At 64.4% G+C, this 15440-nt stretch overlaps 9 protein-coding genes and 2 non-coding genes across 11 annotated transcripts; 7 read left to right on the top strand and 4 right to left on the bottom strand.

Moving 5' to 3' along the window:
• Positions 1-385: 385 nt before the first annotated feature.
• On the bottom strand, positions 386-1722 carry Q8F55_002532 (uncharacterized protein; the record flags this gene model as incomplete). The annotated part of the gene is made up of 4 exons (XM_069351126.1): positions 386-829; positions 867-1151; positions 1184-1543; positions 1579-1722. 4 exons carry the CDS (start codon positions 1720-1722, stop codon positions 386-388), a joined length of 1233 nt encoding a protein of 410 aa, XP_069211512.1.
• A 443-nt stretch (positions 1723-2165) lies between these two features.
• On the top strand, positions 2166-3575 carry Q8F55_002531 (uncharacterized protein; the record flags this gene model as incomplete). Its single annotated transcript, XM_069351125.1, has 2 exons — positions 2166-3362; positions 3402-3575. 2 exons carry the CDS (start codon positions 2166-2168, stop codon positions 3573-3575), a joined length of 1371 nt encoding a protein of 456 aa, XP_069211511.1.
• A 167-nt stretch (positions 3576-3742) lies between these two features.
• Q8F55_002530 lies at positions 3743-3826 on the top strand. Its single transcript has one exon. It is a non-coding gene; the product is annotated as a tRNA-Arg (tRNA).
• A 293-nt stretch (positions 3827-4119) lies between these two features.
• On the top strand, positions 4120-5115 carry Q8F55_002529 (uncharacterized protein; the record flags this gene model as incomplete). Its single annotated transcript, XM_069351124.1, has 1 exon — positions 4120-5115. The coding sequence occupies one exon, from the start codon at positions 4120-4122 to the stop codon at positions 5113-5115; it is 996 nt and encodes a 331-aa protein (XP_069211510.1).
• Positions 5116-5679: 564 nt separating this feature from the next.
• Q8F55_002528 (uncharacterized protein) lies at positions 5680-6637 on the top strand (the record flags this gene model as incomplete). The annotated part of the gene is made up of 4 exons (XM_069351123.1): positions 5680-5783; positions 5872-6022; positions 6069-6203; positions 6239-6637. 4 exons carry the CDS (start codon positions 5680-5682, stop codon positions 6635-6637), a joined length of 789 nt encoding a protein of 262 aa, XP_069211509.1.
• A 211-nt stretch (positions 6638-6848) lies between these two features.
• Q8F55_002527 (uncharacterized protein) lies at positions 6849-9193 on the bottom strand (the record flags this gene model as incomplete). The annotated part of the gene is made up of 5 exons (XM_069351122.1): positions 6849-8468; positions 8517-8769; positions 8818-8939; positions 8984-9010; positions 9059-9193. 5 exons carry the CDS (start codon positions 9191-9193, stop codon positions 6849-6851), a joined length of 2157 nt encoding a protein of 718 aa, XP_069211508.1.
• Positions 9194-10254: 1061 nt separating this feature from the next.
• On the bottom strand, positions 10255-10953 carry Q8F55_002526 (uncharacterized protein; the record flags this gene model as incomplete). Its single annotated transcript, XM_069351121.1, has 1 exon — positions 10255-10953. One exon carries the CDS (start codon positions 10951-10953, stop codon positions 10255-10257), a length of 699 nt encoding a protein of 232 aa, XP_069211507.1.
• A 1092-nt stretch (positions 10954-12045) lies between these two features.
• Positions 12046-12129, top strand: Q8F55_002525. Its single transcript has one exon. It is a non-coding gene; the product is annotated as a tRNA-Arg (tRNA).
• A 169-nt stretch (positions 12130-12298) lies between these two features.
• On the top strand, positions 12299-12971 carry HAM1 (nucleoside triphosphate pyrophosphohydrolase ham1; the record flags this gene model as incomplete). The annotated part of the gene is made up of 4 exons (XM_069351120.1): positions 12299-12314; positions 12353-12448; positions 12481-12651; positions 12688-12971. 4 exons carry the CDS (start codon positions 12299-12301, stop codon positions 12969-12971), a joined length of 567 nt encoding a protein of 188 aa, XP_069211506.1.
• A 29-nt stretch (positions 12972-13000) lies between these two features.
• Q8F55_002523 (uncharacterized protein) lies at positions 13001-14070 on the bottom strand (the record flags this gene model as incomplete). The annotated part of the gene is made up of 2 exons (XM_069351119.1): positions 13001-13853; positions 13889-14070. 2 exons carry the CDS (start codon positions 14068-14070, stop codon positions 13001-13003), a joined length of 1035 nt encoding a protein of 344 aa, XP_069211505.1.
• Positions 14071-15027: 957 nt separating this feature from the next.
• Positions 15028-15306, top strand: Q8F55_002522 (uncharacterized protein; the record flags this gene model as incomplete). The annotated part of the gene is made up of 1 exon (XM_069351118.1): positions 15028-15306. One exon carries the CDS (start codon positions 15028-15030, stop codon positions 15304-15306), a length of 279 nt encoding a protein of 92 aa, XP_069211504.1.
• Positions 15307-15440: the final 134 nt, after the last annotated feature.

Genomic DNA, 15440 nt, shown 5'->3' with positions numbered 1-15440 from the left:
GTTTGCGAGTGCTTGTACAGCAAGATTATGGGTCGAAAGGGCGCCAAGAAGTGTGGAAGATGTTTGTAAACGAGGTGAAAGTGTTGCCGGGAGGGCAATCGACAACAACACGGCGTGGTGGCGGCGGCAGCTGGCGGCGCGGTGGAGGGCGGCGGCATGCGGCGTGCAGGCAGTAGGCGGCGCGGCGCACGACGCAAACACGCGGCACGCGGCGAGCCAGCCAGGCCGGATGCAAACGCCGAGACGCCGCCCACCTTGCATGCATGCATGCAGTCTCCACGTCGTCGCCGTCGCCGCCGCTATCGACGCCCAAGACTGATGCATACAATCCGTGCGCTCAATGTACTTGCGTATACAACAGGGAGATGGAATACACCGTCACGCATCACGCATCCTCGCCACGCCACCACACCTGCACAGACGAGATGCCACCACTGCCGTCGTCGACCTCGACGATGAGGCCGCCAAAGCCGACGAGCTGGCTGCTGCCCATGCCCACGACGCCGTCGAGCCCGCCCTCGACAGTGCGGTCGAGGACCATTGCGTCGGCTGGGACGTCGGCGGCCCCGGTGGTGGGCGCGGTGGTGGCTGCAGCCGGGTCGAGGGGCGTCTGCGACCGCGACTTGTTCTTCTTTCTGCCCCCTGGTGTACTTGTGCGCGGAGGGGCCTCAGGCTCGACAGTCAGGTGGTTGGAGGGCGCTGCTGCCGGCGCTGTCGCGGACAGCTGCGATCTGAACGCGGAGAGCGGCGACGTAAGGTCGAGCTCGACAGTGTCCGACTTGATCACCCACGGACACCGGGCGTATTGCTGGAACTGGGGCGTGCCCGGCTGCCATGGTCAGCAGCGTGCACACATGCCGACCTACAATGTTGGAGTACGCGATGAGCTTGGTGACCACGCCGTCCGTCACCAGAAAGTCAAGCCCGTGCTGGAAGTAGTTCCAGAAGCAGGCGTTTGATGTATCCGCTTCTTGGCCGTTGGCGTCGCTGTCGCCGTCACGCTCAGTGCCCCAGACGTGGTCCAGCCGATCGTCTTCTTTCCAGTACGTCCGTAGTGGTGGCCCAAGATCAACCAGGAGATCCTGCGACGTCGTTTCGCCAAGCACAATCTCGACAGCGTGTGGTAGATAAAGCGTCGCTCCTTGCCCGGGCTGCCGTCAGCCGCGCCCCGCAACCCACCCACCTTGAGTACACACTGTGCCAGCGGCTCGACAGTCGGAAGCACGCCCTCCTCGCGCGGGGACACGTTGACCGCGACGACGAGGTCCTCGCGCCCGCCTGCTGGCGCGAGCTCGAACCCGACACCAGGGTACGACAGACGCGCTGCGCCAGTCGTTCCGAACGTCGGACCGAGGGCTCTGGCCACGCCGGCGCGCGTGAGCTGGTGCGAGCGCGACGAGAGCACCTGGCCCTGGTACGTGAGCGTGAGGTGCTGCTGCTCGGCGAGCGCGACGTGGATGAGGGCGAGGCGCTGCTCGCGCGACGCGGGGAAGAGCAGGGCGATGGGCCCGGCGTGTACCGTGACGGCCGTCTTGTGGGCGTTCTGGCGTCAGCCGTGTCCGAGCGGTCGCGACCCACGTCCGGATCCCACGACACCTCAATCTTGGGCACCTCGGTCTTGCGCGAGCGCAGGCTGTCGAGCACGTGCCAGAGCGTGTCGCCGAGGCGGAAGAGGCCCAGCCCCTTGCCTGGCGTGAGCTCGAGCGTGTCGAGCTTGTCCATGGCGAGTGGGAGCGGGGAGACGGACGAGTGGTGATGGAAGTGGGATTGCGAAAGGTGGGGTGGCAAATGGTCGAGTCGAGGGTATGTGTTAGGGTCGGCGTAGCGGGTCGTCAACACTGCGGCGGCGGCCATGATGGTGCGCGAACGAGCAAGGGGTCGTTGTCGTCAGCCAGCGCGCGCTGCGAGGCTGGTAAAGTAGAGATGGAGATGACAACGCTCAATGCGGCGCGCATGCATCGACAATGGGCGTGCGTGTGTTGCATCGTCCGCTTGGCGAAGGCAGTCTGATCCCCCCAGCCAGCGCCCAGCGTCGAGTTGACGTCATGCGCCCGCCTGGCCAGGCGGTGTCGGGTCTGGCTGCCTCCCCCAGCACACTCTGTTTCCGCGCACAACCCATCTTGACTTTGTCTTTCAAACACCATCTCATCGCACCGCAACCCGCAATGGCGACCCTCGCGCCGACCGGGCCGCCGCGCTCGACGGCATCGGCGTCGAGCTCGATACACTTCAGCTCGGCCTCGCGACCTCGCACGCCGTCGGGCCGGCCGCAGTCGGGCACTGTGACTCCAGCCACGGGAGACGGGGGCGAGTCGTCCTCTCTGTCCGGGATACCCGCCTCTGAGCGGCCTGGCTCGCCATCTGAAGAGGCGCCAGTCGCCTCGTCGTCGTCGTCCGCTTCCCCGCCCCCACCCCCGGCGGTCTCGACACCCATCATCTCCACGCCGACGGCTGACCAGGAATCTGCGATCAACGCTACCCTCGCAGGGCGCAGGAGGCGCCGCCCGCTTCTCGAGGCCGTGTCGTCGTCGCTGCACTCGCATACGCCGCAGAATGAGGACGACTTGACTTTCGACACAGCTGCCATGCACGAGGCGGTGCAGGCCGACGCACATTTCGCCCGCTGCGCCGCGATGGACCAGCACGTCGAGCTGTTGATGGACGGGCGGCCGATCCACACCGAGGCTGAGCTGGGCGATCTGGGCGATGAGCCGGTCAAGGCTCGAGAATATGTTTGGGAGAGTGAGTTTGGGCGCTGTACAGCGCTGACAGGAGCCATGTACGAGAACCAGCGGGGCGTCTACTTTCTCGGCCGGTCGTCCTACTCGTCGCGCACGCTCCTCCCGTCCGACCCGTCTGGCTTTACTTTGCCCACGTACCTCGCTGGGGGGCATGGGAAAAATAAGCGAAAGACGATCAAAACCGGGTACGACCTCGAGACGTACCAGACGCCGACGCCGGCGTGGGTCTGGCTCACGCCGTGGATGGTCAACATGCGGAGCGACACGGACGAGCAGGGGTGGCGGTACAACCTGTGGTTCCAGAAGAAGGGGTGGAGGCAGCACTCTGGGCGGCTCAACTGGTGGGGGTGGGTGCGCCGGCGAGAGTGGGTGCGGCTGCGGGCTCTCATCCCGTCGGCTGGCGACGATCTCGACGACGATACATACGCCGTGCCGGTGGAAGAGCCGCCAGACATGCTGAGCACGTTGATGGCGGGCAAGGACCCGGCGATCGAAATTGTGCGCAAGCTCGTCACGTACCCGCTTGACCGCGAGCGCCTGTCGGTGTGGACAAAGTGGCTCGACAGCGCGAGCGACGAGACGAAGAAGGAGTTTGCTGGCCTGATAAAGGACCAAGACACTGTGAGTTGGCAGCGGCGGTGCGTTGCTGACGCACGCCAGCTTGCGCGCATCTGCCTCGCGTTTGTGTTTCCGGTTTCGCGCGACGCCTTCCTCGTAACGCTGGTGACGCGCGGCCTCGCGTCCGACCAGCAGTGCAGCAAGTGCACCGGCGTCAAGGAGCAGTGGAAGAGCCCGACCCTAGGTGACCAGGACGGGCTGGGCAGTGGCCGCTAGACGAGGCAGATGAGGCGAGGCGCGGGACATACACGGTGCATGTTGTACATTTTTGTGCGTGTGGGGCAGTGATGGACTGATGGAAAGAGGATCGACAGCGTCCGTGCACAGGCGAGGCCCGTGTCCCGCCGATCCTTCAGGCACCCGGTCCCAACAAAACATCAGCTGGTCGCGTGGCCCAATGGCAAGGCGTATGACTACGATTCAAATTGTAAATCATGAGATTGCGGGTTCGATCCCCGTCGTGGCCTACTGGATAATCCTTTTGCATTTTGTGTGCTTGGGGGTGGTCTCGTTCTTTTGGCTGGAAATGTGAAGAGATGGGTGAATGGGTCTCGCAGCTCGGATCCAGTGGGATCTGATCGCCGCTGTGTGCATGTGGACGCTGCACTGGAGATCTGTGTAACGCGAGGCGCGCAAAGCATTGTCCCACCACGACTATATAAACGCCCGTTTCATGTCTGATGACGACAGTGTCATGTTGACAGGGCGACTTTTGCTCACTCAGCACCTCGCCACCGCCCACCACACCACCCCACCCACCATGGCGCCGGCGCTCGACGCCGCGGCCTACCCGCACCTCCTCGACGCCGTCTTTCTCTACGCGCCGCGCGCCTCCCTCCTCGCCCTGCGCGGCGCGTGCCGGCAGCTCCGGGACCGGGTCGACGCCGAGCTGCTCGCGCACGCGCTCCTCTCCGTCGCGGACGACGGCGCGCTCTCCCTCCGCTCGCGCGCGTACGGGCGCGTGCCCGCGCTCGCGGCGCACGCGCCCATCCGCCTCCCCGTCGCGACTGGCGCCGCGGGCCTCGCCACCGCGCTCGAGGGCATCACCGTCCTCGACGTGCAGTGCGCGCTCGTGCCCCTCGCCCTTGCGCGTCGCCGGGCCACCCCGCCGCCGTTCAGCCTCCCGCCCGCGTTTAACCACGTCCACACGGTGCGCGTGCACCACCCCCCCGCGGGGCAGTGGGCCTCTGCAGGCGTGTACGCGCTCGCGCCGACGCCGGGCCGGCCGGGCACGCTCGTACTCTTCCCCGCCGGGCCGCAGCGCGACAGCTACTTCTGGTTCCAGGACGAGCGGTACCGCCGCGCCCTGGACATGAGTGCCGTGACGAGGCTGGTCGTGCACGTCCCGGAGGGGGGGTGGGCCGAGGCGCTGGCCGTGCTGGGGTGGGCGGGGGCCGACGACGTGGTGTTGTTGGTGCAGGGGAGGCCGGGGGACGGGTGGAGCGAGGGCGCGCGCGGGGTCGCGGCGCACATCTGCGTGCGGCTCTCGGCGTGGAAGGGGCCCGTGAGCGCGCGCTTCACCGTCGTCGATATGGCGGCGGGGCGGAGGCAGCACCGGCCCCAAGCGGACGACGAGCAGCAGCTCGCTGAGCTCCAGGCGCTGCTTCTCGACGGGGTCGCGCCGGCGCCGCATACGCCCGCGCCTGCGCTGAGCGACAAAGAGCGCGCGATTCTGCGCCGCATCACGATTGTGACGAGGGACGAGTATGCCGCGTCGCTCGCGCCCGGCCAGCTCGAGCTCGAGACTGAGCCCTAGACACGGCATGAAGCGGGACACCTTGCACAAGCGAGCGAACTGCCACCTCGATCCTCCTGGTGAGGACGATTGTGTAAATAGACGAGAAGAGGACATTCGGGACAGAACATGTTGCATTGCTTGTGTACATCGCGGCATGCCGACGGCATCCCGAAGTCTTTGTTGCGACTCCCGACCGGAAGGTTGATTGACGCCGCCCCCTCCCTCCCCCTCCATCCTTCTCGACCTCACGGACACACGACGTCGTCGTGTCTCCGCTTGCCCCAGCCCCAGCCCCAGCCTCGGCTGTAGACCGCAGAGGTCCCCGGTAAACCCCCACCCGGCTGAAGAAAACGCGTCTGGCGTGCGTCTTGGAAGTAGCGCGTTTGCCAAGATGTCGCTATAGCCGCCAAAGTGACGGACGACTGGGCAATCGATTTCAACGACAGAGCACGCCATCTAGTCGACAAGACTGGCTTCGGCCGTCGACTGGCGGCGGGCGTTGTGGGGATTCCTCGTATATGAGGGAGGCGGGGGGTCCTTATCCTCCGCCACCACCACCTCCCCTACCCCCTCTCCCCCACAATGACTATCGACACCAAGCCCTACATTGTCTACGGCCTCGCGCTCGAGAAGGGCCAGAACATCAACGTCGGTCCCTATGCCTGGAAGACCGAGGTCGATCTCGGGTAGGTATCTAATCTGCGATTCTCACCATTCCTTCGCTTAATCACAAAAAACCCGGCTTATGTCCGTCCGTCGCTGACCGCCTCGCAGCACCCTCGGCGTCCCCTACAAGCTCGAGGGCCGCATCTACGACGACATCCGTGGCTCCTTCGAGACCGAGACCGGCAACCCCAAGGTCACGGTGCCTACCCTCAAGACCGAGGACGGCTACGTGACCGACTCGTGGGCCATTGCCGAGTGGGTGAGTACCGCGGTGTGGAGGAGAACTCTCACATTGACACACACAGGCCGAGGCCAAGTACGGCACGCCCGAGCGCTCGCTCTTCGGCGGTAACGAGGAGGGCAAGGCCTTCGCGCGCTTCCTCAACATCTGGGCCGACAACGACCTGGGCGACCAGGTCAAGATCCTGTTTGCGCCTTGGGTGAGTCGGCGCAGCACGGGCAAGCCTAACGTCAGCTCTACCAGGCGCAAAAGGCCGCGGGCGACGACGCGTCGGCCGCCTGGTTCCTCAAGACCAAGCTCGGCGGCAGCCAGGAGGCGATCAACGGGCTGATCAAGGCCTCCCAGGACCCGACGTGGGTCGACAACCAGGCGCAGGTGGTGCGCGACAAGCTGCAGACGATCGAGAAGCAGCTCGCGGCCAACAAGGAGGCGGGCAAGGGCAAGTTCCTCGCCGGCACCGACTACCCTACGCACGGCGACGCGGCGGTGTTTGGGTGGTACGCTGCGTCTGCGGCGGTCCGCGGCTACGACCTGCTCGAGAAGATCTGGAACCACGAGAGCCTGCCGCTCGTGAGCGCGTGGGTCAAGGACGTGGCGGACGTGTCTGGGGCCAAGGTGGCGTACCCTTACTAGGCGGGGCGTGTACGAGGTGCCGACGAGCAGAGATTGGTAGTTTAGCGGAAGCGATGTTATCACTCATGGCAGGGTAGTGAGCGGTGGAACTCCTCAGCAGGGACCAGTATGCTGCCAGATGTGAGCCGGGCCAGTTTGAGCTCGAGACGACGCCGACGCCTTGACACAACTGCTTGCATGGCGTATTGTACATTCTACTTCTTATCTTACTCTACACACGCGAGCCCAGCGCACGGTCCAGGTTGAACGCGGCCGAAATGAGCGTGACGTGCGAGAAGGCCTGCGGCGTGTTGCCCAGCCCCTCGCCGCCGCTGCTAATCTCCTCAGAGTACAGGTCGACGTGGTTGCCAAAGCGCATAAAGTCCTCGAACATGACGACGGCGCGCTCGAGGTAGTGCTTGTTGTACACGCCCGCGCGGGTGAGCGCCTCGATACCCCACAGCGTGCAGAGCGAGAACGCGCCCTCCTCGCCGCCCACACCGTCGTCCGTCTTGCTCACATCGTACCGGAAGATGCTCGAGTTGATCGTCAGGCCACCCTTGTTGGGCGTACGCAGGATGCGGTCGAGCGTCGACGTGAACCGCGGGTCGGCAGCCGAGATGAAGAAGACGAGCGGCATGATGAGCACGGCCGAGTCGAGAACGTCCTTCTCCTCGTAGCTCTGCCCGAAGAACCGGCCCACCGGGTTCCACGCGTTCGCCTGAATGTTGGTATACAGCGTGTCGCGCGTCTCGAGCCACTTGTTGCGGTTCGGGCACGGCAGGCAGCGCTTCTCGGCCAGGCGCAGGCCACGGTCGAGCGCCACCCACATCATCACCTTGGAGTAGGTGTAGTTCTTGTGCTCGCCGCGCGGCTCCCAGATCGACAGGTCGGGGTGGTTGACCATGGTCACGACGTAGTCGACCACAGTGCGAACAGCCACCCAGCTGTCCCAGCTCAGCGGCGCGCTGTACTTCTGCGCCAGGTAGATGCAGTCCATGAGCTCGCCGTAGATGTCGAGCTGGAGGTGGTCGACCGCGCCGTTGCCGATACGCACGGGCTTCGAGTTCTTGTGGCCCTCGAGGTGCGTGAGCTCGACCTCGGGCAGGTCCTTGCCGCCGTGGATCGTGTACACAATCTGGAGCGAGCCGTCCGAGTTGCGGTCCTTGATGCGGTCGAGGATGAACTTGACGTAGGCATTCGCCTCCTCAGTGAAGCCCAAGCGGATGAGGGCATAGATGGTGAAACTCGTGTCGCGCACCCACGTGAACCGGTAGTCCCAGTTACGCGTGCCGCCAATGTACTCCGGCAGCGAGAACGTCGGCGCGGCGACAATGGCACCAGTCTCCTCAAAGACGAGCATCTTGAGGGTAAGCGCCGAGCGGTGGATCGCCTCGCGCCAGCGGCCGCGGTACGTGCTCCTGCTGATCCAGTGGTACCAGTACTTGAGCGTGTCGCGCATGAGGTTGTCGAGCAGCTGCTTGCTGACAATGGGGTTGTGGGCAGGGCGGAGGAGGTGGGCAGCGGCGCGAATCTCGTCGATGGGGATGCCGAGCATGTCGGCACGCAGCTTGTGCGCCTCGTTTCCGTTGGCATCATCGTCCTCGGTCTCGACCTGGCGAAGCACAAAGTAGACCACCTGGCCCTCCTCGAGCTCAAACTCGGAGACAATGGCGTCGCCGAGGAGGTTGCGGTTCTTGAGCTGCTCGACCTTGAGCGAGATGTGGGGCTCGTCGACCTCGGGGTCCTCGGAGGCGCAGAGGTAGCGCAGGTCGATGTTGAGGTCGGGCGACTTGAACAGGCCCTTGACGTTGTGGGTGCAGGCCGTGGCGGCCGAGTCGTCGTGAACGAGCTGGAGCGTCAGCCACGGCGCCAGTCATCTCAGCGACCATCCACTCACCTCGGCGCTGTGCTTGTCACGGCAGTAGTTGAAGGCCGGGGCGCACTCCATGCGGAAGTGGACCTTGCCGTGCAAGCTCTCGACCTTGCGGATGAGCCAGGGCAGAGGGGCGCGGGTCTGCGCGCCCGTGTCGTTGGCGCCCTTGGGCACGAGGAGGTCGGTCACCGAGCCAACCGAGTCCTCGGACAGGAACTTGGTTACGAGGACGTTCGAGTTGGGGCGGTAGACCTGCTTGGGCTTGAAGGTGGTGGTACTGTTGGTGTCAGCTGGATCTCTAGCAGCCATTCTCAGCTCGACTCACGGGGTGATGGAGAAGTGGCCGCCCTTGTCAGCGTCGACAATACGGGCAAAGACACTCGGCGAGTCAAAGTACGGGATGCACATGGACTCGATCGAGCCGGCCAAGCTCACGCACGCGGCGGTCTAGAAGGGTCAGCGCCCATCTCACGCCCCGCCACGCTACTCACGCGCAAGTTACCAATGAGGGCATAGTCCTACGTCGTGTCAGCACCACCCCGCCTCTGCTCGTCGCTCCCACCCACCTGGATGCCCAGGATCGGGACGCCGGCCTGGTCGTAGAGCTCGGGGCCTTCCATTGCGGGATGAGTCTTTGGCTTGGGGGACGGTCCTCGCTTGATGGGGTCTTCTGCCGGCTGCGTCAACAGAGGGTTCGCCATTGTGGATGGTGAGGTGAGGAGTGGACAAGTGGAGCAGAGCAAGACTGTCCAAAAGTCGAGGCGAGGTATAACAAGGTCTAGGTGGTGTCGGACCTCGGCGTCACTTACAGAGTTTACAGGGATGAGGTCGAGGAGGCTTGCTCGTCGGCGGTCTCGAGTTTGGTATTCCTACGACGTTTTTGGTATTTGTCGTGCGCAGGCAGCAGGGATCAGCAGGGATGTATGAATGCAAACGAGGGAGGGGGAGGGGGGTGGGGGCGGGGGGTGGTGGGTGGAGTAGACGCAGGCCGTCGTCGTCAACAGAGCCGACGGCATGACGTCTGCAGCAAGGACAAGCGCACGTGAGCCGGACTACGACCGATGTAAGGGGCTGCCGGCCCTGCCCCACATGCGCCAAGCCCGGGGAGCCGGGCTGCTTGGCCTCTGTGCACCTGCTCGTTTGCAGGAAACGCTCCTCGTCTCGAGCAGACAAGCGGGGAGAGTAGAGAGCATGGTGTGTGTGGAGGTGGAGAAATAGCGGGTGAGGCTCGGGGGGCGCCGAAGCGAGCCTCCCCCACGTCAGCCACGCCGGCCGCCACTCGGCGGCCCACCGAACGTCCACCCCGGCGGGGGTCCGAGTGCAATTTGGGATTGCTGCACGTTGGGCTCAGTTCGGATGCTGGACCGCCAGTCCGACATGGTGCATGCAGCGAGCGACACCGGGCCATCGTCGGTCAGTAGTATCGGTGCCAAACCTCCGATGCGACATACTCCACATGGCCACACTGGACGGACCGGGCAACCGGAACCCCCCCCCCCCCCTCCACCGTCGCGTCGCTCATGGCCGGCTCGTGACTGATCGTACCTGTCTAGGGCAGCAGATGCTCACATGAATCTGTTTGTAAACATTCTGGTCGGCGCGGCCCGTTCCCGAGCAGGTGGAGATAGACAAGGACATGTTCCGAGGTGGAGGAGCGACACATGCCTCGCCGAGAGACAGCTCCGCAATCTCGGCCCGAGCCAGGTCTCCACGCTCGATGGCAACAAGACTATACATGTACTTTTGATACAAACACAGATATCTAAGCTGAGCCCTCAAGCACCTGGATGACCTTCTTTGCCGTCGCGGCCGCCGACTGGGGGTTCTGCCCCGTGACGAGCTTGCCATCGACGACGGCGCGCGAGGTGAAGGGGATCCAGTTCTTCGAGTACAGGCCGCCGTTCTTCCTGGCGAGCTCCTCGGCATTGTACGGCACCTTGGACGAGACGCCGGCGATGATCTCCTCGTTCCACGAGAAGCCGGTCAGGTTCTTGCCGGCGATGAGGTATGACCCGTCGGCGAGCTTGATGTTGAGGAGGCCGCAGTAGCCGTGGCACACGGACGAGACGACGCCGCCGTTGGCCCAGATGTCGGCCGTGAGCTTGTGCAGCGGCTCCGAGTCGGTAAAGTCGTACATGACGGCGTGGCCGCCAGTGTAGTAGATGGCGTCGACGGTGGTCGGGTCGATGTCGGCCGGCGCCTTGGTGTTCTCGAGCAGCGCCATCTTGGCCGGGTCGGCCTGCCACGCCTTGGCGGTCTTGTCGAGGACCATCCACCCGAGCGAGCGCGGCTCGAGGGGCACCTTGCCGCCCTTGGGCGAGACGAGCGTCTGCTTGTAGCCCCTGGCCTCGAACTCGTGGTACGCCTCAGACAGCTCGCCGAGCCACAGGCCGGTGGCCTCGTTCGGGTCGGCGTAGTGCGACTCGTTGGTCACGACGTGGACAATGTGCTTGGTGGACATGGCGGTTGGGGGGAGGGCGAGTGGCGACAGGTGTTGTTGCTCAGTGGCGAGTGGCGATGTGCGGTGGGACTCGAGGAGGGGTGGCTGTTGTCGAGGATGTCGTCTGCTCGCTGACCTTTATATGTCGAGGGAATGACGATGAAGACTTTCAGTCTGTCCAGGTCGCCGCTGTCGTGAGAAGCGCCGAGCAGTGGCCGTAGAAGGAGCTAGATATCCGACGGGGTCTGCAACGTTCGTCGGATCGATCACACCGACATCAGTGGCGGGCGAAAAAATGACGTCAAGGGTAAAGCCTCCCTCCACCCACTCTTGGTCAGTTTTTGTCGCGACCAGGCTTCGACGAGAGCGTACAGGTGGAGGAGGAGTAGCACGCTCGCCGAGCCCGCAAGCCCAGCACCGTATGTAGCTGTGTGTGCAAGCCCGTAAACCCAAGCCCGCCGGGGACGCCGTGTGGGCGGCTCGAGGAGGCTCGGTTCAAAATCTCAAGTGGAGGCGGCCTTCGCTTGGGTGGTGTGGAGGGCGCGCTTGCCAGTGGGCGGCAGTGCGCCGCGCGCGCGGGGATGTCGGGCGGCGCGGAGATAACGGCCTCGGCGAGTGGGCTCAGTCATCACCGATGCATACTCGTTGCTCGCCGCCCGTTTTTTACGGAGTTGGCCCGGCTGGGCAGGTGTTCAATCCACTCGATAAGAGAGGGCCAAGAGGGCTCTCACACCAACTCCCACCGCAATGTGGGAGCTCTACAGCCCACCGGTACTCTTTCCCACGCTTCAAGTCCCATCAGATTAAGAGTCAATCCTCTCTGCAGCTGCTTCCTGCCTACGGCGGGTGTTCGCTTCGCGCTGGATACGAGCACGATGAGCAGGCTTCAGAGAGATTTGACTGTTAATCTGTTGAGATTTGCAGTGGGGCATATCGCGCTCGGCCTCGCGCCAGCGCATCCTCACCGGGTGGCTATGGGGAGGCGCCAGGAGAACTGAAGCCGAGAGAACATGGGTGGACAGGGGTGAGAGCAGGTGCAGCAACAGGCTCGTCGCCGCAATCTGTCCTCGCCTGACGCACGCTCATATACAACCAGACTACCCCAAAAACATCGGTCGCGTGGCCCAATGGCAAGGCGTATGACTACGATTCAAATTGTAAATCATGAGATTGCGGGTTCGATCCCCGTCGTGGCCTACAACCGTTGAAGGAGACTTCAATTTTTGTATTTTTCTCACTCCCCCACCCTCCCCTGACGTCAGACGTTTCCACGTGCCAGTATTTTGACTCGCGCGGCCACTGTCCGAAGCTCGACGCGACGATAAGACCTACTTCCCCTCCTGATATCCTCTTGCACAACGACACAATGAGCAAGTCCTTCGGTAAGCCCGCCCCCTCGGCTGCGCCGCGCTGACCCCAGTCTTCGTCACGGGCAACGCCAACAAGCTGCGCGAGGTCCAGCAGATCCTGCAGGCGGGCGACAGCGGCGTTACCTGCACCTCGCAGTCTGTGGACGGTGAGTGCAACCGCCTCCACCGCTGACCCCAGTCCCCGAGCTGCAGGGCACGACGCAGGAGGTCGCCATCGCCAAGGTCAAGGCTGCGGCCGAGAAGATCGGCGGGCCCTGCGTCACCGAGGACACGGCGCTGTGCTTTGACGCGCTCAACGGCCTGCCCGGACCCTACATCAAGGACTTTATGGGCGCCGTCGGGCACGACGGTGCGTCCGCTGCCCCGGGCTAGACTGACCCCGCAGGCCTCAACAAGCTCCTCGTCGGCTTCGGCAACACCAAGGCGACGGCGCTGTGCACCTTCGCCTACTCTGCCGGGCCTGGCGCCGAGCCCGTCCTCTTCGAGGGCCGGACAGAGGGCAACATTGTCCCGGCGCGCGGCGGGCCCGGCTTCGGGTGGGACCCGACGTTCCAGCCCGTCGAGAGCAACGGGCTCACGTACGCCGAGATGAAGCCAGAGGACAAGAACAAGATCTCGCACAGGTACCGCGCGCTCGAGAAGCTCAAGGCGTACCTGCAGACACAGTAGATATAGACGGCATGGAGCTGCATAGTAGACTACTCCTCGCTCTCGAGGCTAAGCTGCGCGGGGCCAACGATCGCGCCGTACTGGTCGCGCGTGAGCAGTGAAACCCGGGGCCGGAGCTCGTGCTCGAGCTCGGCGGTGAGGGGGACGCCCAGGTCGGTGCAGGTGCGCACGGCGTCCCAGACGCGCTCGAGGGCGTCAGCCGCGCTGATGTCGCCCGCGGCGTCGAGGTCGACCACGGTCCAAGGCGGGCGGGGCACGTGCTTGGGAAAGTTGTGCTGCCTCTCCCTAGCGAGAGCCTTCGCGACGTGGCGCGCAATGCGGAAGGCGTACTCGCTCCACCTGTTGCGACCGGGCACTCGGCGCCTGGTGCGGTCCTGCACGAAGATCACGACGGCCTCCCTCGGCCAACAGGCAGCCGGCAGCGTGATGGCCCAGGCCAGCGTGCTCTCGTACAAGGGCCCACGCTCCCTCCTGGGCACGCGCTTGGTGACCTTGTTCAAGCGCGTCATGTCGACACAGCCCCAGAACTTGACGTCCATGCGCCCGTACCTGTCGCCCATCTGGGACTCGGACTGGAAAATGACGAGCGTGTGCGGCTGCCCCGGCGTCGGGTCGACGACGGACTCGGAGCCGAAAGTGTCCCTCTGGTCATGTACGCGCACGGTGGTGACCCCGGCAAAGGCGGAGGCGGCGCGGGCAAACGGGAGCCGCTTGGCCTGCCAGTCGTCAACCTCGTCGACGTACTCGGTGACGTGGGCGTCGACGGTCGTGATGTGGCAGAGGCGCGCCTCCCGCGCCCAGTACTGTAGTGGCTCGCGTAGTGGGCGACCGGGTCGGCGTCCCGGTTCGGGGTGGGGGGAATGGGCAGCATCGGGATCCGCCCTAAGGTCTTGGACCCGAGCTCTGGGGCGGCGGACTCGCGCATGCCGTCGCGGTCGCGCCGGTGCTCGTCCCCGATCTCAACGTGTGTGAGGAAGAGCGCGTCGACGCGCGCGTGCAGTTCCCGGCAGGTGGCGCGGAAACGCAGGAGGACGCTTGCGTCCGCGAACTGCAGGATGGCGTCGATGACGTGCGGGTAGGCTTCGGCGTCGATTGGCATGGTGGGGAGGGGGGGGGGGGGGGGGGCGGGAGATGGGGGGGGGGGTCGAGGAAGGGGACGCGCACGGGCTTTGTACCCGCCAGGAGGGGGGGACTCTTTTGTTCTGGCGAAGCGTCGGGGGGCGGGCTTCGCTATTCTTCTTCTCGGGCGCCATTGTCATTTCCTGGCCTCGGGCTGGTTCTATTCTTCCATCTCGGCGCTGCCCTTTTCTTCTCGAACGACGCCCCCATTGTTCCCCCGAGGCAGACACCACATTTTGCATCTCGACGGCGAGTTTGTCGACTCCGAGTTGTGCCACTTGAACAAACCGACGGTCGTCGTGGACTCGGTGGCAAGTGCTGACACGAGTCATAGCCGGAGAGGCCGTCTGTCACAAGACAGCTGTGCGCTGTATTGCTCATGCTCGAGTCGTGTGCCACTGCCAACTGCCACATCGCTTTTCCATGTGGCAAGCCGCTCGGAGTGCGCAGAGTGGCTCGAAGCTGAAACAACCCCGCTCTGGTTCGAGTTCTACACTCCCGATAAGTACGCACAATACGAGACGCACGGCACTCGCCTCGGGCATTGTGCGACGTAGCGTCGTCAGATCACGCGCGTTGGGGGTTGGCAGGCGATGCGGGCTCCGTTGGTCCACAGCCAGTCGAGGTCTGACGGCAGGCGGCCGCGGCCAAGTGGGTCCTCTCGGCCAACTGCACGCACTCTCCCCGCCACACTGCACTTGCAGCTTGCTAAGTCGTCACTTGGCATGTTACTTTGGTCGATACCAGCGCCTAGTCACATGGCTGCACGAGCTGTGACGTAGCCGGCCCAATGTGACTGTGGCAGAATCCTGCTGCAGGTTGCTCTTGGCACAGCGGGCATCGACCACCGCACCGCATTGCTCGTGACCCGTGACCCCTATAAGAGCAAGTACATAACCACCCCACCACGTCTCGAACTCGCAACCACGCCACCGCCATGAAGCTCGCCCTCGGCACCCTCCTCCTCGCCGCCAGCGCGCTCGCCGCGCCCGCTGACTCGAGCCCCGCCGCCCTCGAGGACCGCGCCGGACTCGAACTCACGAGCTCGCTCGACACCCGCCAGCAGCCGTGCTACGCCCAGAGCGGGTGCAGCTGGTACTGGTCGGGCGGGTGCGAGCAGTACTGCCGCAAGCAGAGCCGATACTTCACCTACATGAGCTGGTCCGACTGCTCGTGGCGCGCAAAGCGCTGCTGCTGCACGCTGAAGAAGTACTGAGCCGCGTCGGTGCTGTAGCGCATGCAGAGGTGCTGTCCAGCAACAACACCCGCCCTGCCATAACCCACGCCAATGCCATGCAGCTACTCCCCCCCCCTTGTTCGTTCTCATCCATCATAGCTATAACGGCCAAA

Source organism: Vanrija albida (genome assembly GCF_041260175.1).
Source record: "Vanrija albida strain AlHP1 chromosome Unknown contig_2, whole genome shotgun sequence".
Classification (NCBI taxonomy): domain Eukaryota; kingdom Fungi; phylum Basidiomycota; class Tremellomycetes; order Trichosporonales; family Trichosporonaceae; genus Vanrija; species Vanrija albida.
Note: the sequence above shows the minus strand (reverse complement) of the source record. Positions and strands in the feature narration are given on the sequence as shown.